The sequence below is a fragment of the Engystomops pustulosus genome, chromosome 7 (assembly GCF_040894005.1).
Source record: "Engystomops pustulosus chromosome 7, aEngPut4.maternal, whole genome shotgun sequence".
Taxonomy (NCBI): domain Eukaryota; kingdom Metazoa; phylum Chordata; class Amphibia; order Anura; family Leptodactylidae; genus Engystomops; species Engystomops pustulosus.
Window position 1 is genome coordinate 85,581,335 of NC_092417.1, and position 24,848 is coordinate 85,606,182.

The window sequence follows — 24,848 nt, forward strand, 5'->3', positions numbered from 1 at the left end:
AGGGGTGCACCTGCCATGAGGCGAGTTGAGAATCTCGCCTCAGGCGGCGCGCCTCCTGCTGGACGAGGGGGTGGCATCGGGCTCCCGCCCGCCACATGCTCCTGCCCGCCGGCACATCCCCTGCCCACCATCCAGCACACGTACCTGCCTGCCGATCGGCACTTCGCCATAGCATCCCTCCTGCATATCCTCTGCCCCCTTGGCAGATGTACATGCCTGCCGGCCGGCACTGCCCCTCTGTTTGCATGTACATGCCTGCCGGCACCGCTCCGTTACATCCCACCGGGCGCCACATCCTCCGCCCACTCCCTCGCACAAGCACATGCCTGCCATGCCATCTGGCGCTTCCTGCAGACTGCACAGGCAAATTTTTTGCACTGTTGTTGATAAATGAGTGACTATGTGTTTGGCCATTAATGCTGTTATTGTCAGCTAGCTTCAATCAGAAACAAATGTAACAACTTTCCTGCAATGTCATGTAGGTTACAGCTCCTAGGACAATGATTCTCTGAGCTTCCCAGTTCCCCCCTAGAACCTCTAGGTCAGTGATGGCGAACCTTTTGGAGACAGTGCCCAAACTACAACATTTATACGTCGCACAGTGCCAACATGACAATTTAAGTAGTAACTGATTGATCCCGGCTGAATCACAGGTTTCAATTGCATTGGCGTCCTGAGTTCACCAATACAATAGAAAGATAATGGGGAAATTTGGATTGTAGCTTCTCTACAGGGTCCCCTGAAGAGGAAGAATCAGAGGACCCATCTCTATCCACACCTTCCCGCTCCTCCTGTAGTACTGGCAGCCAAAGATGTTGTTTTAAAATGGCACTGTCTGGCAAACTCTCTTTTGGTGTGAAGGCCTGGGTGCCCACAGAAAGGGCTTTGAGTGCCACCTCTGGCACCCGTGCCATAGGTTCGCCACCACTGCCCTAGGAGCTGCCACCCAGAAAACTTGTTGCTGGAACATCAAAAAGAGACGCCACAATGTAGTTGTATTAAATATACACTAAAAGAAGGTAACTAGGATGCCACTGAGAAGAGAATAGTTCAGGGAACTGTTACCTGTCATGGGGGGGGGGGGGTGTTGAAGGAACTCTATTATTTATATTTTAGTGCACACATTTTTGAGTTTTGCTTAAGGTTGTGATTGTTGTAAATTGATATTCTCATGTCAGTTGGCAATAGTTTTGAAAAGAGTGGAGACAGTGGGGGTCATTTACTAAGGGCCCGAATCACGTTTTTACGGCAGGTTACCCGAGGTTGGCCGTACGAAAACCCGACGGATTCGGAAAAACCGCCGCATTTTAGTGTCGCTTGACATGCACTTGCCTGCACTCGGCCCGGCTTGGTGAACTTCAGTGCATTCCGACGAACTTCAGCGCAGCAGTGACACCTGGTGGACGTCGGGGGAACTACCTTAGTGAATCGCCGGAAGACTCGAATCTTCCACACAGAATGCGCTGTTGGATCGCGAATGGACCGGGTAAGTAAATCTGCCCCAGTATTGTCAAAACCTCACACAAAGTAGTGGTGTGGGGTCCTGGGTTTCTCAGAGATCATGGCAGGGAACAGCATACACTAATAATTCTAGACTTGCATTTTCCATACATCCCAATTTTCCAGACATGGAAAGAGGGACAAAAGTTGTGTTGTGTAATGTGGCAGATTCTTCAAAATTAAACAATGCCTCATGCCCTCTTTCCTTATACCAAACCCAATAGTCCCCACATAGTTTAATATTTTTTTAGTAGTCCTTTCACCATACAATCCCTTTTGGATGGTCAAAGTATATTACCCCTTTTTGTGTCCCCAATACTGTACAATGCCCCACTTAGTTACCTCCTCAAAGTACAAAGCTTTCATCTTTTGCCAACAACCGACTGTAGAACCCCAAATTATAAATCCCCCTATTGTGCCCCACACTGTATGTTGCTTCCTTTGCGGCTTGCTCATGTTATAATGCTTTTTTCATGTGCCCTCCACTATATAATGATCCCCTTTCCTGAGGCTTCCACTTTTATCTACCCCTCCTAGCGTGCCTCCTTACCTCCCAACCTCCTTACCTTTTGACCAACCTTGCTCCCACATTGAGTACTTTCAACATAAAATCCAAAGTCCTTGCAACGTAAAGTCCACAGACTCTAAGTCCCTAAGGACTCTTCCTGATGTCTCTAACTACAGGCTTGCAATTCAGTTTAAAAGATTTCTAATTAGTACAGGTTTCTCTTAAAATGCAGACTGTAAATATGGTATCTCTGCCTGTACTCACCCCACATTACGTCTAGAACACATTGTGACTATGAATAAGACACATCAGTGATGCATTGACAGTTGAATTGGGATAAAAAGTGTAATTACTTCCTGAGAGCGCACTGGGATCTCCACAATTACTGCTGGATTGTGTCTCTTCATCAGTATCTGTGAATGTGTACATAGAGAGTCACAATCATTCTGCAAATTTTATGATGGGGATTGACATAGCTTTTCCTGGAGACACTGAATGATATAATTTTCAAATTATTGTTTGCAACTTTTTGGCAGAAAAGTAAACAGAAATTCAGAACTAAGGCACAATGATATGAAATAATGGATATGCGGGGACCTTAAACAGTGCAGTCACACTCCAGGGACACTTCACCTTTCAGAAGACGTTTTATCCCTTTTGCTTATTCCTCAGGCCTCATGCCTTGGACTGTTTTTTTTTGGCCATGAGAAAGCTGCACACACTGCGACTAACTCAAGGCCCCATAGCCTCCTACTGGACTTCACAGCGTGGAACATGCATCATGCCTCACTGGACCCAAAACCTGCCAACTGACCAAACCACAATAGATAGGGTAGGTCCTATAGCTGACTTTCTTTGCAGCAGGGGCAATCACTTCCAATGAACATCGACAGGGTTAGCGGCTGAAAAATGCACAGGTTCATGTGCATGAAGCCTTACTTTTTGCCCAAATTGAAATATTTTTTGTATCAAATTTTGACAGGGACGTCTACCTAAAACTCTACTCCAGTATGCCCCCTGGATTCCAGCTTTCTGTTGTAGGTTTCTTTGGGGATTACAATTGGACTTCCACCATTCACCATCATTTTATTGCTGAAGTGAAAATGCAAAAAAAAAGTAGTAATAAGTTTTCTCAAAAATTGTGCGTGGACATCTAGAAAAAAGGGAGAATGAGGTTCTGTGCATTATTGTCCCTATATATTTAGAGTCGTACCTCAGATAGTAAACTGATGGTTGTTCAACCAGAGGCCACACAGCTACTTGAGCTATTTGTGAAAAAATACCCAATCAACAATACCAAAATATTTAAAGTTTAATAAATATCATATTGATCTGTAATATAACCATCAGAATTGTGAATGCATTTTTTAGATATATGTAGTGCATAAACAAAGTGTTGGAAATTCCCCAAAAATGTGATCTCTGAAGGTAGACAACTGCTTTATTATAATGTTTAAATCAATAGTTTTTGCTACATTGCCATTTTGTGGCATCTTCTTATGTATATTCATTTGTTATATATTATTTATACAGTTTATGAAAAAGATTCTGCAGATCAGTACAGAGGCAATTCTTTCATGGAAGTCACCACTGAGCTGAATAGTGCTTGTGTCTAATATTTATGTAGACCATCAGTTTATGTTTAGTATCAGTAAACATAAAGTTGTTAATAGCCTACGTTATACTTCTATATTAAAGGGGTTTCCCATGGAAGACATTAATGGCATAAATGCAGATGACTAAACAGAGCCTTTTGGGAAGATTAAACTTTCTAAGCTAATTACTAGAGAATGATTTGTGCAGTTATGGAACAGGCACAGCAAGCTGGGGGATTTGTGTATATTAAATGCAGTTCTGGAGTGGTCCGTGAGGTCCACAATGGCTCCCAAAACAGCACAGTTCATACCTGCTTTAAGACCACAGTCTTCCATCACTAAAACAATAATAATGGAAATCTAACGAAAGCACTAACGGATTGAAATCAGTGAACATTACAACTGATCATTTCCATTATTATTTTAGTGACGTAAGATAAAAAACAGAAGTCCACACATAGGTGTAAATGGGCCTAGTAGTGATTTGTGGGGGTCTTTTACACCTTACCAACATGCACCATTTTCTTATAGCTCAGTGTCAGTTAGGATGTATGGAAAGGCCTCAGGAACTGAACCCTCTATATACATAACAGGTACTGTCTTATACAGCAGGCACCCCTTGTTAACATGTGCAATTGGTGCTGGATTATTGCCATTTTGCCACTTGATTATACTAAAATTGTTAAAGCAAAGCCATTAAGAATATAGTGCAACTTCATTGGGAATGGTTACCAGTTTTCCAGTGCATTGCCATCGCATCGCTATGGTTTTTAGAAGTTGTGGATTAAAACACAGAAACAAAAAGGGAAAAGAGCTGTAGAAATAAGGGGAATTTGTACATCCAGGTTGATGAGCATAGCCACAAACAGATTACAGAAAGTATATATCAAAAAAGGCTATTCAGGCGACAGTATTCTGGTCATTACTTTTCATCCGCATTTATAAGCCAAAATCGGGAATACAAACCCAAACAGATAATAACTACAATACATACATTTGCAGCTCTTCTAGGTTTACAGTCTACTTCTGGTTTTGGCTTATAAATACTGAAGGAAAATACTAATATGTGAATGGGGCCTTATACTAACTGTAATTCGGTAGAAGCACAAAATGAGTAATATGTGTGCAGCTTTGGAAAACAATTGTGACATCTGTGCCGACAATATCCTTTTTACATAGACTACATTTAAGGCTGTGCTGATTGTGTCATTATGTTTCACTCTGATAATGCGAGTGTAAAAAGTGTTTTATACTTGCTGGCTACCTTGATTGTTTTGTATCACACCCATCATTCTCCTGCAGCTCTGCTCTGGTTCATCAATAGTTAACCAGCTGTTACTGACAGACTCTTCCTCCACTTACTTACTTCCCCTTCTTGACCCCTTGTCTGTATTAAACCTTCACTTCCACCTTCTGATCTTTTACTGAGTTTACCCCTCTTAGTTGTGACCCAGCTCCGTTGACTATTCTTCTGTGTTTGTTTTGTCTTCGTCTCCATGTTATGCATTAAGGTGCAGGAAGGGAATGCCAACTAGATGTCGCTTACTACCTAGGTTAAGTGAGGCAAGTAATAGGTACAGCATGCATTCACATGTAAGCAGTTGTAAATAAAGATTTAAACGGTCATTTTACTTGTAAATCTGGGGTCTAGGGTAAGTCAATTCAGCAACACTTGACTTTGTATCAGTTGTTGTGTGCACAGCACTTTAAATAATGCTCCACAAACATTTTTTTTTTTTTTACTGAGAAACAGACATTTTTGATTTCCATCATTTCACCCATCTGAGCAATCTGGGTGAAATGTACATTCCCTCCAGTGTGTTACCAGACATCGGCTTACATATGTTACATGTCAAAGTAACATCCTCCTGGAGCATCACACTTCCCCTTACCAGCTTGTCTTTTTCCATAGTGGTCCGTGCATGATTTTTTCCTCATATTATTCACAAAAGACCATCCAACTGTGGTCCCCTTCATTGTGGTTTTATTGCATCTTTCGAATTGACAAAAAATCCATTAGGGCACATTTACTTACCCGGTCCCTGCGCGATCCACGTAGATCATGTGCCCAATATCTTGCATGTGTCGCTCCTCGCTCAGGTCCGCTGAAGTTGTAAGCATGTAAGTGCTTGGCTTGCGACAAAAATTTGAATGTTAAATGCCGCGCTTAGTCCGAATCCGTTGGATCGTCCAAAGGCCCGCCCCCCGATTTGCGAAGCCAGCGCGATTGCGACACAATCCGATCAAGTGCTACACAATCCCCGGCTCAATCCCCGAAGAGTCGGGAAACCTGATGAAAATGCGCCCGCGAGACCCTCAGTAAATAAGCAGGCAACTTGACAACTGGAAGTATAAAGCAGTCTTCCTGAAGTTTGTTTAATGTGCGTATCTCAGCCCCACTGTGTTATACAAAATTATATTTTTATGTTTCTTCCTAGTTCACGGCTGTTGTTTTGCAGGAAGGCAACCCTAGAGTTAATTCTGAATTCCGATATATTGGATATGTTGATATCTGCCGGCTTGTCTCCAGCACTGCTGAGATACGCACATTAAACAAACTTCAGGAAGACTGCTTTATACTTCCAGTCGTCAAGTTGCTTGTTAAAATCAAACAGATTTAGAGCATCTTGTGAGGGCCCATGAAAAGCTGTTCACATCTCCTCGCCTTCCTTTCAGCCGAGTAATTTGTGCAGTCATTGTGAAATAGGCTGAAGGAGCTGAGGATGAATCTGTTAATCTACTGGAAGCAGAAAATGACAGGACATATGTGCGAGTGCGTTATTAATGCAAGGCGGCTTCTTGGAGGCTCCGAGTCAGCATTCTATCAACAGCGCAGAGATATTTAAACCAGAAGCCATTACAATTCAGTATCTATTGCTCTCTATTGTATAGATATAAATGATGTCCTGCTGTCCTCTCACAAGAATGTTAATTAAATTCTTTGAAATATAAGTAGCTCCATATCTATGAGGTTATAGGGAGGTTAGTTTGTCAACTGGGAATAAAAACAAAAAAATGGAATCCACTAGATTGCTACATAAATATTTTTTTACAAGTTTGGACAATCTGTCCAACTAGTAATGAGACGATTTGCAAAAATATGCTATTGATGTAAGTGTCTGCAACCTGTATTCATGTGAGCTGAGAGGTGTGGGGGCAATGTGGTGAGGAAAACATCTAGACTTGCTTGCCCATAGTTCTTATTTATTAAAGGAAATTTACCATGAGGAATCTACCATCGGAAGTAATCCTGTAACATAACCTAACTTGTTAAAAACTTTGCTTTAGTAATATGTAAAATAACTTCTGGTGCTACTGGGGTGTGTACTAGCCTTAGCTCCCAGTGCCCAGCCAATCTAGTACACGCCCCAGTAGCCTCTGCAGTTAATTTACATATTACTAAAATACAGCTTTCAACAAGTTAGTTTACATGATTATTAAATTACAGATTAGGGAAGAGGCAGGCAGGAGGAATTTACCATCAGATATACCTCTGATGGTAGATACCTCATGGTAGGTTTCCTTTAAACATTGACAAAGAGCAAGTTTACGAGTATAATTTGTTCAGCCTGTGTAAATGGACCCTTATGCTGGTCATCCCAAGGGCTGAACACAATACAGTAGAAATATGATGCAAGGACTCTCTGTATGCCAGCCAAACTGCAGCACCGTTACTGTACCAGTGTGGAATGAGTAGAGTTCAGTTCTACAGCAATTGTACTTCAGAAAATAAACCCCTATATATGTATTTCACAGTGCTAAGAAGATATTTTTCAAACTCCTAGAATGTTTAACGCATAACTCACTACAAACAGACTTTGCAAAAATTAGAAGTCCATTGTGTAATCATAAGGACTGTTTCCGTCACGCGCTCCTAAAATGAAGAGTAAACTGGAGACCCCTGATGCAAATGTGAACTGGAGCTTAGTATAAAAAAAGAGGGTGAGAAGTGAGAACATGTAAGCAAAAGCAGGACAAACAAAGCAGAATGGTCACACAAATATGGGTCAAAACCAAGAGGATAATGCAAACAGATGCTCAGGAGATCAAGGAATACGGAAGTGCATTAAATGCTAGCAAGCTCCTAAGAAGAATGATGGCAAGCACAGGGAAGTGGGCAGACTATCCTCTTATCAGAGTTCTGGTCCAAAAGATGATTGGATAAGTGTCCTGATATCCATTCAAAGAAATCTGAGTGGAGAAGGGATCTATCTATCACAGCAAGCTTAACTGTCTGCAACCCAGAACAAAGTCAACAGTAGACAGACGTATGTAGTGGAAATATATTAAAACAGCCCGGAGTGAAAAAATGCAATGTTCAGACAAGCGCAGGACAGAATGAAAACTTAGTACAAAATCACAGTCAGCAGCTTATCTTCTGCTATACTTATAGTTTATTTGTATTTACTAGCACTATTTGTAAAATGGGTATGGGGACGAAGTTATTAATCAAAAAAGAATACTAGATATTAGTGTATAGTAGAGACTCAACTAGACTCAACAGACAGGGCTAATTATAAAGATGGGGCAACAAAATTGGAGGCATACATTTGGATGTATTATAAATACATATGCAGAGGTGGGAGTCACAGAAAGGGGGCATTATGCGATGTTGGGTCACTAACATACTTTGAAGGCAAAATATGGGGTGTAGTTAGGAGGTGGTTACGGGTGGGGCTTATGAATTAAACAGTTTAAGTGGTGCAGTATCTTTTTTCCACTTACAGGTTATGGGTATAACAAAGTTATTAATGATGTAATTTGGTGGCCTTATGACTAAACAACTGATCCACAGTTAAAATGGCTGGCAGAACTTTCTTTTTCAAAGTTAAGAGCATAACTATAGGAAGAATAGGGAAAAATATACAGCAAATATTGTTAGAAACAGAATAGCTTAGATATTTCAACAAAGATGTTACTCAATAAAACTAAAGTGAAAATAAGCAGAGACGGCAGAAATTCTGCTTGTATTGCACCCGCAGAGTGTAGAATTCCAGCTGTAAAACGCAGCTTGCTGTATGCAGTATACAGTAGTACATTACTAAATAATTCAAATGTGGTCCTATGATACTGAATCACGACTCTGTCCCAAATAGTTAGACATATACTTTATACATATGACTAAGCAGTCCAAAAAAAGTATGTTTTTATAGGAACCATATAAATAGCCCAAAATAGGTCCAGATATAATCTATGGGGGAGATTTATCATTGCTTCTACGCCACTTTTCTGTTGTTGAAGCAGTGAAATAATCACAAATTCTTGTGCAGTGCAAGAATTTGCGATTACAATAGCAACAAAGTCACCTACGTCACGCCATGTGGTTGTGGAGGGGGAATAGAGGGGCACAGCTGGCGGGGGAGTGGGCCGGCATGGGGTGCTCCCACCCTGCGCCTGCATTCTTTTGAAAATCCATCTAATTTTTGTTAGCTGGTTTTCATGCAAAACTATACCAGGTCAGACTTGGTGGAGATTTGGCCAGCGGGTGCCAAAGCCTCTTGATGCATACAGCCTGACAAGGGGGTGTGGCTGCAATCATACGTTGGTGCAGAAGCACCAGTGTGTCATCACTTTCTCCCTATGGGGGAGATCTTTCAGTGCTTCTATGCCATAAACTGGCATGGAAGCACTGAGACATTGCAATTTCTTGGGCACTGCAAGAAATTGCCATTAGCTTTGTGGCTACCCCACTTCCATGTCATGTTTACAGGTGCCAGGGAAGTGGGCTGGCACAGGGCACTCTTGCCCCTTGCCTGCATGCTTTTAAAATACTTTGCAGGTTTTTACGCAAACTACACTGGGCTGGACACCTCTTGATGTATCCTTCCCTACGAGACCAAAATTTCAGAGCCCATGTCCAAGTGAAGTCTACCACATAAGGAATGCCACGGGCAGCAACCAAACAGAGAATTCCTGTGACCAGGTTAACGTCCAAAGGATAGGGCCAAAGTTGGTGATCAGTGATGAGACCCCCATGGATCACAAGATCGGGGGTTTGATGTACCTCCGTCACACATTTTCAGGCTGCCTTTTTCATCTCTATCGAGCCGAGTACAACACTCAGCTATCTCCATCAGCTCCATAGAGATGAATGGGGCAACCCGCACATTTGTGACCGGCTTCTCCAGTCATCTTGGGGTGTGACAGGGGTACATCGGACCCCCATTCTTGTGATCCATGGGGTCCCATCACTGAGACTCTGAACGATCATCAAGTAAGACCCTATCCTATGGGCCGAACTTGCTTCGATGGAATAAGCCCTTTAACTAACTTTACTAACTGGCTTTACAGTGGAGAGGACATTTTATAACCATTTCTCCTCTCTTTTGCTAAAGTAATTCATAATCTCTGACAGAATACATCTATGTTTGTGAAACAGTATTAAATATTTCAAAATTTGTTAAAATATTGCAACTGTATTTCAAATACAAGGCAGATCATAAATAAATATATTATACAGAAGGCCCTGTAACTTTTGCAAATACTTCAATAGTTATTTTCTTCTCCAGAAGACACTAGTTTAGTAGTTTTACTGCAGCCATGCTCTTGTACATAGGGGGAAGCATTATAGTAGTTTTATTCTTTTACAACTTTTATGTGTTTCATTGGTTTTGTTAAATGGGCAGTAATATTGTAGCTATATTCTTAAACATGGAGGGCAGTATTTTGTATGCTTGTGTATACAATATAAAACAAGGGGCCACATTTATCACTCGTTTTTTCTGTTGTTTTTGCGCCTTTTCATACAGGCGCACCGTTTTTGCGCCATTTTTGCGATTAAACGCCAAACTAGCCGCGCAGCAAAAATAAGCAGCTTTCCCTCATCTATCTTACCAATCCAGATGTTTTGCTGCGCCTAATGATATTCATCACTTGCAATGTTTTCATTTAGACGCAAAAACGGGCGCAAAAACACTCCAGCCCGAAGGTGGCGTTATCTGAGAAGAAAGCACTGAGCCCCTTTGCAGAAGAGCTCATTTCTAGCAGCAAAGCTCAGCCACACACTGGAACATATAATAGATACATTACATACACTGCAGACAGGAGCTGCAGACTCTATTTACAAAATATTCTGCAAAACGCTGAGCTCACAGCAAGAGAGAAGAGAAGTTTGCACAAGTTTGCAGAAGCTTGCAGAAGTTTGCAGATACTACAAACAAGTGTCCCCCATGTAATTCTGCACAGTGTCTGAGGGGGATATTGTGCAGAATTACAGGGGTGCAGCAGGAGACCAGCATTAGGGGATCCCCTCCAGGAGAAGCCACTGCTGAGGAGGTCACTAGGCGCAGGGTGTCACACACCTGGGTGCTGCTGTGAGTGTTATCTTCATTCTGGGCTGTGGGAGAAGCAGAGAGGAGCTTGTAGCAGGATCACATGTAACTGCCCGAATCTAACATTGCGCCTAAACTGCGCCTAAACTGTGTTAAAGTAAAGTGATTAATAAGAGGCAGAAAATATACTTATCACAGATGGTTGTAGCTTGTGATAATTCTGGCAAAACAGTGCGCCAGAATTTAGGCACAAATACTACACTTAGGCGCACAAAAGTGATAAATGTGGCCCAAGGTTATAGTAGCAATGGTCTTGTTCATAGACAAGTATATTTATACGGCATTTGCTTAGTTGGGAACAATAATGCGCCAAAGAAGGTAAATATAGCAATTTCCAAATTTTCTGGCTTTAATGCCAGGGTCAATTCTACCAAGGCAAAATGTCCAATAATGAGTGGATGATCCATCATCAGAACATCAATGGTCAAATAATTTTAAAGGAGAGCATGAAGGTTGTACTTTAGCATAATTAAGAACCAGAAGAAACCTTTTATACAGGGTGTAAAATAAAGGTTAGGGAGGTGGAATATCTCACAAAATCCAATACTAATCCGTTTGATAGACAAAAAATATATATGTAAAATAAAAAAATCTATCCAATGATACTAAACTTGGCCCCCTACACCGCCCCCAACTTTAAAATGTTAAATGGGAACCCCCTTTTATTTATTTATTTTCTTGACGATTCGGATTCCCAAGGAAAAATTACATTATCTCAATCTACGATTCAAGTAATTGTCATTAACAGATGACGCTGCATTCTCTAAAAATCAAAATGGATAAAAAAATTGTTAAAAATGGAGATACCTTGAGAAACACACATCCGAAAAACAAAAAAATATGTGACAAATATTTCTTAAAATCTATCTAATGATAGTAAAGTTGAGCCTGTATTTTCACCCACTTAGGTGTGGTGGGGAGGAATGATTTTTTTTATGTAGAAACTACCTTCAGTATAAGCCAGGAGCAAGAAGGTGGATGTAGTAGTTTTCTTTTCTTGTCAAGGCTTCTGGTTTAAAGGGAACCTGTCACCAGGAGACCCATTTTTAGCACTCCCCCAGTCCCCACAGAGCATAGTACATACACTGTTGTTTTGTATTAAAAATTGGTTTTACAGAAAAAAAGATATGTTATATTGTACCTTTCATTAGCATCTGCTGTGTGACTAGGCAGTTGCCAATTGGGAGGGGCTGGAAAGGAGCAGTTCTCCCCCACCCTTGGGAACAGCTTCTCCATGTGTCCTTTTCAAATATATGAAAACACCCATCACTGGGCTTAACGACGCCCCCTGCTCCTCTACAGCCAATCCCGAGTGAGGGGAGTTATTCATATATTTGAAAAGGTCACATGTTTCCCAAGGGTGGGGGGGAACTGCTCCTTTCCAGCTCCTCCCATTTGGCAACTGCTTAGTCACACAGCAGATGCTAATGAAAGGTACAATATAACATATCTTTTTTTCTGTAAAACCAATTTTTAATACAAAAACACTTTGGCAGTGTATGTGCTATGCTTTGTGGGGACTGGGGGAGTGCTAAAAATGGGTCTCCTGGTGACAGGTTCCCTTTAATGCCCCCTTGCCTCTCACACATTGGAGAGCTTGATTAACCTCTGAAGATAAGGTTTTCTCTTGTTGCCTACACAGTTTTTAATATCCAATGCTGTTCATTAAGTGCTTCAATTTGGTAACATTGGATAGCTTTTAGAAAAATATTGCATAAGTCTATTTATAGATTTCAGATCCAATGCGTATTTATCGCAATATCCCCTTTTTCTTCATTTTTGCACACTTTTTGATTTTTGGCAACATTGAAAGTTTCAAAATAAAAAGAGCTTGGTCAAATCAATGTAATTTTTTTGTACAGAAAAAGACTACAGTAATACTGCCTTATATGTACAGGAATATAATTACTATAATACTATTCCTAATATACAGGAATATAACTACTATAATAGTGAACAGACAATCAGATATCCACAAAAGCACTGTATGTCATGCAAAATATATTTCTTTATCAAAACATTTGTATACAAAATGACACATACCAAAAACTGATACTGTAAAGTCTAGTAGTAGTCTTTCAAAAATCCATTATACTGTACTGCAATCCACTCCAAACATTTAGCAGAGACTTAACCATATAGAAAAGATCGGTGTGTGCTCACGCCCCTACGTTTCGGGGTTCTCTCCCTTTCTCAAGCAATTCTTTTGTATTATAACATGCACAGGAAAACAATTAGTAGAATATGGTTCCTCATGTACAAGAATACAGCTACTATAATACTGACATCCAAATCCAACAAAAAAACTACTTGTTGGACATAGAAGGGGTTGGTACATCATTGTCCGATGGCCACGTTAGTCCCTAGCTGCAATCAGGGGTTCCACACATAATGGGAAACAAACAGGTTTTGCTGGCAAATAGTGAATATTTTATGACATTTGCAATTATTATCACACATTAACACATCTAGAACCAGGAAGATGTGGTAAAAATTTGCTTTGAGGCTTGCATTATGTGTCAAATTAGTTTTTTTGAGTTTAGCAGGATGTTTTCCAGGCCAATATTCAGTAGAGCTGTAGCTAGATTTGGGTCTTGGATAGTAGACCTCCCTACTACTGAAACCTGAAAGTTTTGTAGAAGATCTGTATGGAAGCTTGGACCAAAATCCTTGCTGCAGAGTGTGCAAACTAGGTCAAGAACTGTATTTCTGGACTTTTTTTTTAGTTTCTGTCTCTAGCTGAAGTGTACCAGACCAAACCATTTCTAAGTGGAGAAATTAGCAAAATGTGTACTGCATACTTATTTTCAGCACTTCGGGGGACATTTATTAATCTGGGCGCAGGGTGGTGCTGGAAGTGTACTATTATTTTCAGCGTGATTTAAGTTTGCAATGCAAGGGATAAAAGATTTGGTGCACAAACCAAAAGGTTAAGAACTATCTCCACATTCATGAAGGTGAAATAGAACTCCCTAGACTTGCTTTTAGCTGCTCTTTTTTGCACCACAAATTGTGCCACAAAAATCGTCTGAAAAATAGAAGCACCTAAAAAGTGTTAGATTCACTAGCAGCAACACAATTTTGCGCCCCAAAACAGGACAGGTTGTGAGTGTCAAAAAAACCACCATAAGTGTGGCACTGCCACTTCTTAAATAAGGCGCAAAAGGCAAAAATTTCCATCAGTTTTCCGATTGAAAGTCAATATGAAATGCCGGGCGGGGGCGTGGCCTGACTATCCATGTGAGCAGACGTGCGCTCCGGAGCTCCTGCAACGAATCCGGCATTTATCCTGCCTTCACCGCCGCTGACACTCAGCGAACATCGCAACCCACATCTTAAGGGGCCGGAGCTGCAGGGGAGAGACTGCCATGACTCGGGGGAGCAGAACGGCAAAGGAGAAGGATGGCGGGAGAAGCGGCCTAGTCACGCCGCAGAAGAAAAATGGCGGCGCGAACTCAGTCAGAGCGCAGGATGTGGCGGCCCGACTTGAAAAATATGCCAGATCGGCGGCAGACCAGAGGGCAATGAATAAAGAGGTACCTGAACCCCAGTGTCCCCCAGATGGGGGGGATGATCCTGCCCTGATCACAGATCCTCCAGAGGCAGTGGCAGAACAGCAGGGGATGGAACAGGAAGCCGCCATAGCTGGCAAACAGCCATATATCCCCAGAGGGCCTCTGTCATGCACTCAGGATGTGGCCCTACAAAGCTTGCAAATTACCCCTGAAGAGCCTACCTTAAAAGATCTTTTTTCTGCCATATCCCACTGTGGCTCTGCCTTACTTACCATGAACTCCAATTTTGGCAGTTTAACGGAGGACATCTCAATTATCCGCCATGATATCCGGAGAGTAAATGACAGAGTACATGCAGTGGAAGATCGGGTTAGTGAGATAGAAGACCAACTGACCCCAGTTAAGCATGACCTGCAGAAAATGAGAAATAATGTATCTATGCTTATGGATAAATCGGAGGATATTGAGAATAGGCTACGGCGAAATAATCTCCGTCTGGTGGGGGTGCCCGAAAGAACGGAAGGCAACCGGCCAGCGGATTTCTTTGAAGCCTGGATAAAAGAGAAATTTCCTGACGGGACATTATCTCATTTATTTGCAATAGAAAGAGCACACAGGGTGCCAACACGACCACCTCCTCCGGGGGCACCTCCACGTCCGATCCTGATTAAAATTCTACATTTCCGTGACCGTGATAATATACTGAGGAAAGCAAGAGATCATGAAGAGCTTACCATTGAGGGAAAGAGGATCTCCATTTTTCCAGATTTCTCTGCAGGTGTGCAAAAGCGACGTGCTCACTTTCTGGATATCAAAAGGAGGCTACGCAACCTACAAATACCATATGCAATGATTTTCCCTGCCAGACTGCGGGTAGTAGCTCTGGGAGAGGTGCACATGTTTGAAACACCGCATGCAGCGGTCCAATGGCTTGATAACGCTGAGGGAAGAATCCGTGCACACAGGGCTGAAGACGGCTGAGCAGCGGTTGGATGAAGGACGGTATTGTTTTTTTCCTTTTTCATTATACGTTGCAGGAAGCGTGGAACATTTCACTTAGATTTCGGTTTTATATATTTTTCTAAGTGTGAAGGTCAGGGGCGGGTTTTTGTTGTGCCCTTACTTCTCCTTTGAGAAGAATGTTAATCATAGTCTTTATTCTTGTTAATATCTGTATTTGGGGTTGGTATGGTTGGGAGGGAGGGTCAGTCCGGTGTCTTTTAGTGGGGATTATTATACAGCCGCAGAGAAGAATTGGTGAAATATACTTTAGCCCATTTGTTTATGCAGATCATGGCTGAGCAAGTGAATGTTATCGCATGGAATATCAGAAGCCTGGGGGATGCAAACAAAAGGTACGCAGTGCTGGCTGAAGCCAAGAGTTATAGACCAGCAATTATTGGGCTGCTTGAGACACACTTTATAGCAGAAAACACGCATTTAATGAATAGAACTTGGATAGCCCAATCCTTTCACTCTACATATTCCACTCATGCTAGAGGGGTTAGCGTATTGGTTCCCAAAGCTATCCCTTTTGAATGTTTCAAACCCCTCATTGACCCTGATGGCCGGTTTGTCTGTCTGTACTGCTCAGTATACCGAATACACTTGATCATCGCATTTATATACATACCTCCTCCGTATACCTGTGAAGTCCTTAAGAAACTTATTAATTTTATCACTGGATTGCCTCCGGTGCCTGTATTAGTCATAGGAGATTACAATAATTGTCTAAACCCGATTCTTGATAGATTCCGGGCAGTTGGAGACGGATACCAGTCAGGTCCCACTAATTTGGCCAAACTCATAGAAGAAGTCGGGTGGTGTGATGTATGGCGGGTGAGAAATCCGCGTGCACTACAATATTCCTGTTATTCCAGCTCTTTCGGTACACTCTCCCGCATTGATCTCCCTTTAGGTACCCCGACCTTGCTGCCCTTGGTAGGTAGGGTGGAATACTTACCTAGATCTATCTCAGACCATTCACCGCTACTGGTACGCCTGGACATAGGCACTGCCAATAGATCCCGATGGGGCTTCTGGAAGCTAAATCCGTTCTGGATTCAATTGGTGGATAGTGGGGGTGGATTGATCACTCCTATGGAAGAATTTTATAATATGAATGTGGGGACTGCACCCCAGTCATTCACATGGGAAGCCTTGAAAGGCCACATTAGAGAGCTTTATAAAACACATATTAATAGACATAAGGCCAGAGGGCGGGAATTGTCGGTGGCCCTGCAGAATAGAGTAGTAGCTACTGAAAAGGATTATATTACTACCCCTACACCGCAGAATGCTCAGAACTGGAAAGAAGCTCAAAAATTACTAGAAGACCATATGTTGCAGGTGGCTGATAATAAACGTTTCTTTATGAAACAGAAATACTTTGAACAAGGAGAAAGTGCGGGACACCTTTTAGCTACCATAGTAAAAAGTCAGGGTGGCTCCCCGTTTATCAGAGAATTAATCGGGTCTGATGGTGTAATTTATGAAAATAACGTGGGTATTAGCAGGGTGATGAAGGACTTCTACAATAAATTATATGAGACCAGGTTACCGCCAGAGGGTAGGGATATGGGGTCATTATTAGATACTGTGGCTATGCCACGATTGTCGACAGAAAGCCGGGACGCGCTAGAACAGCCTTTGTCTCTTGAAGAGTTGGAGACAGCGTTGGCTACTTTTCCCAATGAGAAAGCCCCGGGGGTAGATGGCCTGCCAGGAGAAGTATTCAAGAAATATAAGGACTTTCTGTTGCCCAAATTGTTTGAGACCTTAATGGATGCTAGGGAGAAAGGGGAATTAACAGAATCTATGCGAGAGGCCATTATTGTCCTGATACCCAAACAGGGTAAAGACCCTAAACTCCCTGAGTCGTATAGGCCAATCTCCCTACTCTCGACTGATGTTAAAATTTTAGCAAAAGCTCTGGCCATCCGTCTCACAAAGGTCATCTCAGGGCTGATTGATGAGGATCAGTCTGGCTTTATGCCAAATAGATCAACTGCAATTAACATAAGGAGACTGCACTTGAATTTACAGGCTCAGATAGCTAGGAAAGGGGGGGGTGCGGTCCTCTCGCTCGACGCTGCCAAGGCCTTTGACAGCGTCGAGTGGGACTATTTATGGGCCGTACTTGAACGAATGGGCTTCGGCCCCGAGTTCATAAAATGGATCAGACTGCTGTATTCCAAACCTAAGGCGAGGCTGAGAATTAACGGGGACATAACTGACAGTTTTAACCTAGGGAGAGGTACCAGACAGGGGTGCCCGCTCTCACCCCTGTTGTTTGCGATAGCAGTGGAGCCACTAGCATGCCTCGTGCGCTCCTCTCCACATGTGGTGGGATTCCCGGGAGCCTCTAGAGAAGAACGTATTTCATTATACGCTGATGATCTTCTATTATACCTCGGCTGTCTGGAAAGTTCTATCACACCCCTCATGACACTAATAAAGAATTTTGGGACATATTCCGGATTTCAGATAAATTGGGATAAGTCAGCAGTTCTGCCTCTTACTGAAATAGCCCCTGAGATTAGGCAAGAAATGGCCCAACTACAGGTAGTTAGCTCCTTCAAATACTTGGGAGTACAGGTAACGGCTAAACCAATGGACTACCTAGCTAACAACTTGGACCCCATTATTGCTAGGCTCAGGAGTAAGACGACCACGTGGTGTAAGTTACCTATGTCTCCTATTGGTAGGGGGAACCTAATTAAAATGATTTTTATGCCCCAAGTTTTATATATTATGCATAACACTCCAATTTGGATACCTCAACGATATTTTCAAAATATCCTGTCAATTTTCAGAGCCCTGGTGTGGAGACAAAAATCTCCCCGTATACGCTATGAGTACCTCCAGAGAACGAAATATGCAGGGGGGCTAGCCTTGCCAAACCCCTGGATGTACTTCATAAGTTCACAACTACAGCACTTTAAGGGATGGGGGAAACAGGAAGGTTGGGGAGTTACGGGCAAGTTGATCTGCCAATGGTCTAGATACCCAGTTCCGGCGATGGCTTTAGAAGCGGGCTTCCAAAAGGTACATAATGCAACACTTCCTACACTACAACTAATGAATAAGGTATGGAAAACCTTTAAGGACCTTATACAACTTAGTGGGTCGACAAAACACAGTCCGTTATGGCGCAATCCTAATCTGCCGGAAACATTCCGCTTAGAGGGCTTCTCCCCATGGGAAAGACAAGGGATAGTACTGCTGTCACAAGTATTGCAGGAGGGAAAACTTAAGTCCTTTGAGCAAATAAGTGAGGATTTTGGCATCGCAAATAGGCATTTCTACCAATACTTGCAGTTACGCCATGCGCTGAATGCGCAATTTGGGGATGAAGAAATTCCTATCCGCTCTAGCATACTGATGACACATATACTAGAGAGGGAGGATACAGCTGGTATGATCTCATTTGTATATTCCTGGCTGGTGGGAAAATATTTGGACCGATTCCCATATGACTCGCGTGGTAAATGGGAGGTTGATGTGGGCCCCATAGGGGATGACGAATGGAGAAACGCTTTGGAAGTGGTCCCTCTGCTGTCTCCCAGTGAGGGACAACGCATTTCCCAAATATATATGATCTACAGGGTATACAGAACTCCGTTCATTTTGCATAGATATGGGGTGAGAGCTGACTCTAAATGCCCAAGATGTGAACAGCCTGAGGCGCATCTGTCACATATGTTGTGGGAATGTGGAGAACTGGAGGACTACTGGAAAGGGGTTTTAGAATTGCTACATCAGGTGTTCCAAATTCAATTAGCGCCTGACCCTAAACTGTGTCTCCTGGGCATACTACCTGAACAGCTGCAGGACACTTCTGCAACGATAGGGGTACAAAGAGCATTATATCAGGCACGCAAGGAGATATTGTTCCACTGGATCAGGCGCACACCACCCACCCTCAGGGAATATAAGAATAGAATGAACAATATTATCCGCTTGGAGTATGGGGTTTATCTGAAACGAAAGGCAATAAAAAGATTTGAAAGCATTTGGGGGCAATGGTTAGATCATCCGGGCCTACCGTCGGGAGCGTTACGGTCTATTAGACAAGGATTAACGTATATATTAGCGAATAGTAGGGTTTCTTAAGTATCTAATGATATTTGGGATATTATCATATATGACCTAGATATTGGCCAAATATTTGTTGGCGGCTAGACGAGGGTGGGAAAGGCACCGGACTGGAGGGGAGGGGGGGGGGGGACGGCTGGCTGCGCCCAGCTGGGTGGGGGGGTTTATGGGTTATATTGTGTGTATTAAGCCAGATGTTTTGCTGGCACTGTGTCTTTTTGTCCCTGTGTAACTACGCTGTATATGTATGTGTTGTCGGTGTGCAAATTTATGTTATAAAATGTAAAACCGTTAATAAAAACGTTTTGATCAAAAAAAAAAATGAAATGCCGGGCAATATGTTATGGCACCCAAACAAATAGTATCACATGGCGATCATTCATATAAATGGTGATCCATGTAGTAGAGAATGTCATGAGACCACCAAAACTTGCTCATATAGAGGGGTCTTGCCCAATAGATGTCCCTCTGTAACATTCATAAACCCTCACAAAAATAAATGGCTGTTTTGATGAGACAATCTCTTCAACTAATACATTGAAACAGTATTTTTATAATTGTGACAGAAGTATATATCTGTTGTGTTTTCAAAGTGAATGGCTCCTTTAAGAGTTATAAAGAAAAAAAATGTATCAAAGGGTTAACCTTGAAATGTCAATCATAGAATGCCTCTTTTTTATCCTTCCCTGCAGGATTAAGATAAACAAATCACACTTATGTTGTTCCAAGTCGCCTGTACGCTACTTGCATGTACAAAATATAGGAATGTCTGGATTCTACAAAATGACCCGAAAATGCCAAGGAATGTCCTATCTCCTCACACACTATTCCCTAATCATAATAATGCAGAACGGAGCAGGGGTGGTGGGGGGGGGGGCTGTTTAACACGTGTCAGGAGCTGTGCAGCCTTGTCTGTTTCACTACATTTAATATACAAAGCTGTCACTTTATGTTTCAGCTCCAATGTCTCTTCTGTCCTTTACAGTAAGACACTAAATCCTCCAGCAGCAACCCACTATTGATCATGTACTATGGGGCATATTTATCAGGGCCTCTGCACCACATCTGATATAATCGGAAATGCAAGATTATTGCTAGCACTTGCGATTATTTTGCCCTCTCCACCACCTTCACGCCAGAGGGGCGTGAAGGGGGGGCATGGCACGGCTGACTGAGCGGAGGGAGTAGCCGGACGGGTGTGGCCATTACTGTCACATGTGAAAAGTTGCCGGCTGAGTTTATTTCTTCACCAGACTGAAGCCTCTTGATGTATTGAGCTGTGATGATAAATTTCCCCTTATGTGTCTACCAGACCCCACATCTTTACTGGAACACACCAATATATTTTACAAGAATTTGACTAAATAATTGAACATTCAATCTAGAAGGCCTTATTAAAGGGCATGATCTATTTCCAAGTATCTTTATTATGGTACACTTTGTGGTCATTGGACAGCCACAATAGCATGCAACGCAGACAAAAAATCATATGAGGCTTAGCTGTAGGTCCCATGGTTTTGTGATGGTGCTTTGGCAATATGGCTTGGTAAAGACAACTCCTTTTTCTAAAATGTTTTCTGCTAATTTCTCTAACAACCATTCCACCATGCCTGTCCGCAGAAGGTTGCTCAGAATGAATTGTTCTCGTGTTTTGTGTGTGTGAACTGTGGCTAGGTTGCTACTGTTTTGGGACAAATTGAACTGCACCCAGCTTGTCTGCAGGTAAGCCTTGTCCAGCAAGGATTACTGAAGTGATGGACAGCTGATCCAGTCAGCTGCTAGGGGTAGCGCCCAGGAACTCTTTTATATATTTACCCAGTTCAATTACAACTTGCTGATTCTACTAGTCTCATCATACATTTTCCTGATTTCTATTTGCTATTACTTTGGTATTCTGTGTATCTGACCTCTTCTACATTTACTGTGCTTATTTTAACTTAACCATCTGCTCCACCATACAGCAGCTGCCAGACAAAGTAAGTTTTCCCTCTAAACTTACAGTGTCTTTCAGGATCTGTTAGCTGGCATCTGATAGTGGGTTCACCCTAATCAGGGCGGTTTATCTGCTGTTGGCAGTATACAAGAATATAACTAGTATAATACAGCCCCCTATGTACAGAATAAAAGTACTATAATACTGATCCTATGCACAAGAATATAATTAATATAATACTGTTGCCTATGTATAAGAATATAACTACTATAATACTGCCTCCTATATACAAGACCAGGGGTCCCCAAACTTTTTGCATAGGGGGCCGTTCACTGTCCCTCTCAGACCATCGGAGGGCCGGACTAAAGTTTAAAAATAAATAGCGGTACATGTGACCGCATCCGTAATACACTGGGCCCCCCTCAATTAATTATTTAATATACTGCACCCCTCGTGAACTATTTTATATATTGGCCCAATAAATTAATTAATTGGGTCAATTAATTTTGAAATATACAGGGACCCCTCTCCATTAATTATTGAATAATGCTGCCTCCCCCCCCATTAATTACTAGACTGCGCCTCATAATTATTTCCTATGCTGCCCCACACCATTAATTATTTCATACGCTGCCCCTCCATCATTAATTATTTTCTGATGCCCCTCCACCATTAATTATTTTCTATGATGCCCCCTCCATCATTAAATATTTTCTGATGCCCCCTCCATCATTAATTATTTTCTGATGCCCCCTCCACCATTGTTTTGTATGATGCCCCCTCCATCATTATTTTCTATGATGCCCCTCCATCATTAATTATTTTCTATGATGCCCCCTCCATCATTAAATATTTTCTGATGCCCCCTCCATCATTAATTATTTTCTGATGCCCCCTCCACCATTATTTTGTATGATGCCCCCTCCATCATTAATTATTTTCTATGATGTCCCCTACATCATTAATTATTTTCTATGATGCCCCCTCCATCATTAATTATTTTCTATGATGCCCCCTCCATCATTAATTATTTTCTATGATGCCCCCGGGCGCCACAATGTATTTGCTGCTGGTAAAAAAAAAACCTATACTCACCTCTGGCAGCGGCTCCCGCGTCTTCATTCTTCTGGCTGCTGACGGCCACGCACCCAGGTTCAAGGAGCGATGTGCGCCGGGGTTGTCTTCCGGGCACATCGCTCCACCTGCAATAATAGTGCTCGAGCAGCCACATCGACCGCATTGAGCGCATTGGGCCGGATGAAAACGGTCCGCGGGCCGCATGTGGCCGGCGGACTGTAGTTTGGGGACCACTGTACAAGACCATTACTACTATAATACTGCACCTATGTCAAAGAATATACCTGCTATAATACTGCTCCCTAGGTACAAGAAAATAACTTTTATAATATTAACCCCCTATGTACAGGAATATAATTACTATAATACTGTCCCCTATGTGCAAGAATATAACTACTATAATACAGCCACCCTGTGTACAAGAATATGACTACTATAATGCAAACAAAGAAAAAACAGAAGGTATAAGCTCACCTGTGGAGAGTAAAGGGTCGCTCCGTATAAGTGTAGCTGTGCTCGTCGGGACAAGAAGAAGCCTGGTCCGGTCCCAGGTAAGATGTGAATATGGACGAAAAAGGAAGGCGTCCTACGACACCGGCTTGAGTAAAAAGTCTTCAAAGTTTATTCATAGCAAAAAAGTAGTAAAAACAAATAACATAGTGAAAAAATAACAAAACATGATAAAAACATGTTTGTACAAACAGGACTGGGTGCCGTAGGACGCCTTCCTTTTTCGTCCATATTCATATGACTACTATAATACTGCCTCCTATGTACAAGAATATAACTACAATAATACTGTCCCTATGTACAGGAATATAACTACTATAATACTGCCCCATATGTACAGGGATACAACTACTATAATACTGCCCCCTATGTACAAGAATATAACTACTATAATACTGCCCCCTATGTACAAGAATATAACTACTATAATACTGTTTCCTGTGTACAAGAATATAACTACTATAATACTGCCCCCTATGTACAGGAATATAACTACTATAATACTGCCCCCTATGTACAGGAATATAACTACTATAATACTGCCCCCTATGTACAGGAATATAACTACTGTAATACTGTTTCTTGTGTACAAGAATATAACTACTATAATACTGCCCCCTATGTACAGGAATATAACTACTATAATACTGTTTCCTGTGTACAAGAATATAACTACTATAATACTGCCACCAATGTACAAGAATATTACTACTATAATACTGCCCCTATGTACAGGAATATGATAAAAAAATAATTTAATAAATATAATATAATAAAATAAAATTTTTGGGCTGCAGTATTTTATATCATGTTGTAATTTATGCACTGAAGAATTAGTTTCTCATATACAAACTTTTAAATCATGAATCCATTTATGTGTTTTAGGAAAAGATTGGTATCTCCTTCATCTACAAATAACAATAACCGACATCAATGATGAGTCTCCAGAGTGGACAATGGAGCCATATCCTTTCTTGGCAACTGTATCTCCTTTGGCTGCAGCTGGAACATATGTGTATAGATTACACGCTATTGATAAAGATGAAGGCATCAATGGAGAAGTGGAGTATTTCCTTTTGGAAGGTAATGGGAGACATTTCTTGTCTAATTGCATGTACACACAGGGTTTGGGATTGAATTTTTTAAAATAAGAATCTGTCTGTATGCTATGCAGAACTTAGAAGTGGTATGGTGGTAGGTTGGCTAATGCACAAATACATTGGTGGAAGATTCTTTTTACATATATAATAAGTTGGACCATCAGCTGTGGCGTATACTATGATGTTCTGCAGCAGCTGTGTGTTTTATGATGTATTATGTGTGTATTATGTAATTCTGTAGTAACTGCAGTGTGTATTATCATTTTCTGCAACAAATTAGGTGTGTTATGAATGAATATACACCGGCTGAATAGCACCACCATACATTGATTTAATAATACATCCATGCAGTCAGTGAAAAATACAACTATACCACAAATGGATAACACCCCAACTATAAATAATACCCCCACACCTTTTTGCCCACATCACCCTTTGCACACGTTCCACTCCAGGCTTATCATATGGATGGGTAACCAAATACTAGTAATCAATCTGTGTTCACTCTTGAGTGTGCTTCTTTTGAGTTTGATTCTGTTCCTGTCATACCATATGCATTTTGCTAAAGGGAATTGCTAGCGGTTTATTTCGACCAACCACTGTGTCATACCAGCTCCCTTCTACATATACCTTATTCACAGGGCAAAATCAGGCTACTTATTTATTGACAATATAGGGTCAT

General features: G+C 41.7%; 1 protein-coding gene across 1 annotated transcript in view; it reads left to right on the forward strand.

The window, feature by feature from the left end:
* LOC140070192 (neural-cadherin-like) overlaps window positions 1-24,848 on the forward strand; it is a 167,476-nt gene that overhangs the window by 66,660 nt on the left and 75,968 nt on the right. Inside the window, exon 5 of the mRNA XM_072116539.1 lies at window positions 23,952-24,149. Coding sequence (XP_071972640.1) covers window positions 23,952-24,149 — 198 coding nt within the window. The remainder of the gene's footprint in view (window positions 1-23,951; window positions 24,150-24,848) is intronic.